This window comes from Tupaia chinensis, unplaced genomic scaffold (genome assembly GCF_000334495.1).
Source record: "Tupaia chinensis unplaced genomic scaffold, TupChi_1.0 Scaffold000709_1, whole genome shotgun sequence".
Lineage (NCBI taxonomy): Eukaryota > Metazoa > Chordata > Mammalia > Scandentia > Tupaiidae > Tupaia > Tupaia belangeri.
The window spans coordinates 95,358-99,473 of record NW_006160232.1 but is presented as its reverse complement, the minus strand read 5'-3'; the positions used below and the strand labels follow the sequence as shown (position 1 = coordinate 99,473).

Sequence of the window (4,116 nt, the reverse complement as noted above, 5' to 3'; positions counted from 1 at the left end):
ATGTGTGCGTGCACACACTCTAAAACAAAGAAAAACAGCTTAACATGATTTATTCTTCTATCACTGGAGAAGCTATGTTTATATTTAACTAGAGAGTTTTGTTGTATATTCCTAAAATATAGATGATCCATATCATGTTTTCTTCACATCCTCCTAATTATTATCATTACATATTATGTAGCGTAAAACAATTGGGCCATTGCTAGGGAATAGAACAAGAAAAAAATTAATTCTTCAGAATGTCAGAAGTATTATATGCTCTTATATTTTGCATTAAATCCTGATAGTTTTTAAAAATACTGTATTGATGCCCAATTGAATCTATAACTCTACATCGTAGATTACAGTATGAACAACTTAAAATAAAACTACTATAATACAAAGAAACAAAATTTTCCTTATTGAATTTGTTTTAAAGAATTAGTCACTAAACTGCATCCACTATTACTGTTTTCTAATTTGGACACACAGAGAGAGAGGGAAAGCAAGAACACAAATCACTAGTTCCAGGACCAGAACCATGGGGAGCCATGTGGGAGTTTGAGCTCCTTAACATCATGCCACCTACTGGTCCCTCCCTCATGAATTTTGCTTAATAGAAAAAGAAATGTGTTTATTTTTTTAAATCCAGTTCTTTAACCTTCCTGAAGTAGATTGTTATCACTTAGCAGTGATTTGACACATTTATGTCAATTAGACTCTGAATTGGAACAACTTGAAGAGTTTTCTCAGAGATTCTTTCACATCTTTATTCCTCAGACTGTAGATCATGGGGTTCAACATGGGGAACAATACAGTATAAAAGGTAGAAACCATTTTGTCTCTCTCAAGGGAATAGCTGGAACTTGGCCGAGAGTAGATGTAGAGAATGGAACCATAGTATAAGGTAACAGAGATCAAGTGAGAAGAGCATGTGGAGAAGGCTTTGAGGCGACCTTGGGTGGAGCGAATCCTTAAGATGGCGGCGATGATGAAAATGTAGGAGGCCAGTATGAGCACAGTGGGGGTAATGACATTGGAGGCCAGAAGGAAGTACAGCACAGCCTGGTAGCTCTCCTTCACATCACATGCCAACTTCACCAGGGGTGGGACATCACAGAAAAAGTCATCAATGATGTTGTCACCACAAAAATCCAATGTGAACGTGTTGCTGGTTAGTATGATTGCATTGAGAAAACCACCAGTATAGGAAAATATAACCAAACATATGCACAAGCTCCTTGACATGTCTTGAGCATAAAGCAAGGGGTTGGAAATGGCCACATAACGGTCATAAGCCATGGTGGCCAGCAGATAACATTCAGTATAGGCCAGTCCAGCAGAGAAGAAGAACTGGGCCAGGCAACCAGCAAAGGAGATGCTTTTGTCTTCAGAGATACAGGTCATTAGAATCTTCGGGGTATAGACAGAGGAATACCAGAGATCTAGAAAAGACAGATTTCCAATGAAGAAATACATAGGTGTGTGGAGCCGGGAATCAGTACATATCAACAATATCAGGGTGGTATTTCCCAACAACGTCACAGAATACACACCAAGGAACACTACGAACAGAATCAGCTGCATCACTGGATCTGTTGTGAAGCCCAACAACATGAATTGAGTCACTGTGTGATTGCCCCTCTCCATGACTTGAAGAATAATCACCTACAAATGGAGTAGAGAAAAATTGAATTGACTTAATCAATACCACATGGGAGGACTGCCTGTGCTGTCTTGGGATGTGGTCACCATCCTGAACCTCAGGGTATTTATTTCAATAAAATTAATTTAATTATAGGAAATCTATCATTTTGTAGGGAATTTACTTTTAGAAAACTTTTAGAAATTTACTTTTAGAAAACATTTTTAATTAAAAAGCCTTTTAAAAATGTACATTTATTCTTCCAGAGTGTGAGAGAGAGAAGGAGAGTAAAGACCCTCTGGGTGGTGCCTGTTTCTGTTTTTTCTCTGTTGATCTCTCTGATAAATATACAAACAATATTTAAACAAATAAAAAAGATAAAGAAGGTTGTTATATAGTATTAAAGGGATCAGTACACCAAGAACATATAGTAATTATAAAATATACACACCAAACATCAAGATAAGGTAACCTATGAATTGTTGAGAATTTCAGCATCTAGTTATTATCACTGGACAGGTCATCTAGAAAAAAGACAAATAAAACAGATACTAGAGTTAAATGAAATCATAAACCAAATAGACCACACAGACATTTATAAGATATTTTATTTAAAATAAAACGTGGATGTGCACCTAAAATCCAGAGGGGAGGATGGAGAAGGGATTGCAGCATAGCAACCCACACAGGGGTGGTTTCTTAATCTCTCTCTCTGTTTCTGGGGAGTGCATGGGCCATATAGCAAAAATCTCTCTTAAAAATCAGATTGCCATATGTTTGTGGATTTTCTTCTGGATTCTTTACTGTGTTGCATTGCTCTGTGTCTATTTTTCTTCTAGTATCATGCAGTTTTTTTTTGGAGAGGTTTTCACTATAGAGAGCGTGCACTTGCCAGACAGATAGAGACATAGAGACAGAAAGCGAGAAATTACCCCTCAGGGGGCATGGTCATGCCACAATCCCTTCTCCTCCATACTCCTATCGGGATCTTGGGCACGCACGCACACACGCCCGGTGTGAGTTTTAAGCCACTGGGTCCGGGACGCTAACCGTGGTCGACTATGTGGGAGTCCAGCGACATAGCCATTATGCTAACTGCTGGTTCCCAAGTATCATGCAGTTTTACTTAAAATATCTTCATAGTGTATTTTGAAGTCAGGTAGTGAGATGCCTCCACCTTTGTTCTTTATGCACAGGGTTGCTCTGAATAGTCAGTGTATTTTGTGATTCCATACAAATGTTATGATTTTTTTCTTTTTTAAAAATAACACTGTAGTAAAACTAGAAACTAATGATATGAGGATCTTTGGAAAATATGCAAAACACAAACACTAAATATGTTTCTGAATGACTACATTGCCAGAGAAAAAATTGAGAAATCAATTTTAAAATTTCATGAAATAGTAAAAGTGGAACTATGACATACCAAACATATAAACTACAGCAAAAGAAGTATGGTAGTTTACTTAAATTAATCCCATGTAAAAAAATAGAATAATTGCAGATAAAAACCTAAGGGTATATATTTGGGAAGTAGATATCCAAGAACAAACTTGACCCCCCCCAAAAAAATCAGTGTAGAAATAAAATTAATAGAGAACAAAAGAGCAATACAAAAGATCAACTAATGAAAAAACAAATTTTTCAAAATGATAAAAAAATAGACAAACCATAACTAGAATAACAAAGAAAAAAGAGAAAAAATAACCCTTAAAATAAAATTATAAACAGAAAAGGAGCCAGCACAACTGATTCCACAGAAATATAAAAGTCATCAAATACTATATTATGAACAACTATATGAAAAAACTGGAAAGCCTAGAAGAGATAAATATAATCTTGGACAAAGGTAGCTTTCCAATATTAAATCTAGAAGAAATAAAAACGCTGAAGATACCAATAACAAGTAATAAGATCAAATCAGTAATAAAAACATCTCACATCAAATAAAAGCTAATGACAGGGTGGCTTCACTGCTAAACTCCATAAATATGTTAAAGAATGATTAACACCAATTCTTCTCAAACTATTGAAAAAAATTCAACTGAAGGAAATTCTCACAGACTCATTATAGGAGGCCAAAATTACCTTTATTCCAAAAGAAGACAAGGAAACAAAGATAAAAAACTATAGACCAATATCCCTGATAAATAAAGCTGTAAAAATTTTCAACAAAATACTAACAAACTCAACATCATATCCAAAAGATGTGATCAAGTAGGATTTATTCTTGTGAAGCAAAAAGAGTTCAAGTTATACAAATAATTTTCTTAATCTATTAATGGGGATGATAACAATTTCCTCCTATGATTCTAGAAAAATTTAAAGATGATATATACAGTATTCATAATCTTTCACTAATAACAAAATATTATATTAAGAAATTATTTATAGAGGTATAAACAATGGATTTTTAAAAATTTAAAACACCATAATAGGTGAAATTTGAATTTAAAATTGCCACACTAGTTAATTTGATATAATTTTTCTTC

At 34.5% G+C, this 4,116-nt stretch overlaps 1 protein-coding gene across 1 annotated transcript; it reads right to left on the bottom strand.

Annotated features, from left to right (window-relative positions):
• Positions 1 to 693: 693 nt before the first annotated feature.
• LOC102501189 (olfactory receptor 1013) lies at positions 694 to 1,629 on the bottom strand. The gene has a single exon (XM_006160841.1). The coding sequence runs from the start codon at positions 1,627 to 1,629 to the stop codon at positions 694 to 696; it is 936 nt and encodes a 311-aa protein (XP_006160903.1).
• Positions 1,630 to 4,116: the final 2,487 nt, after the last annotated feature.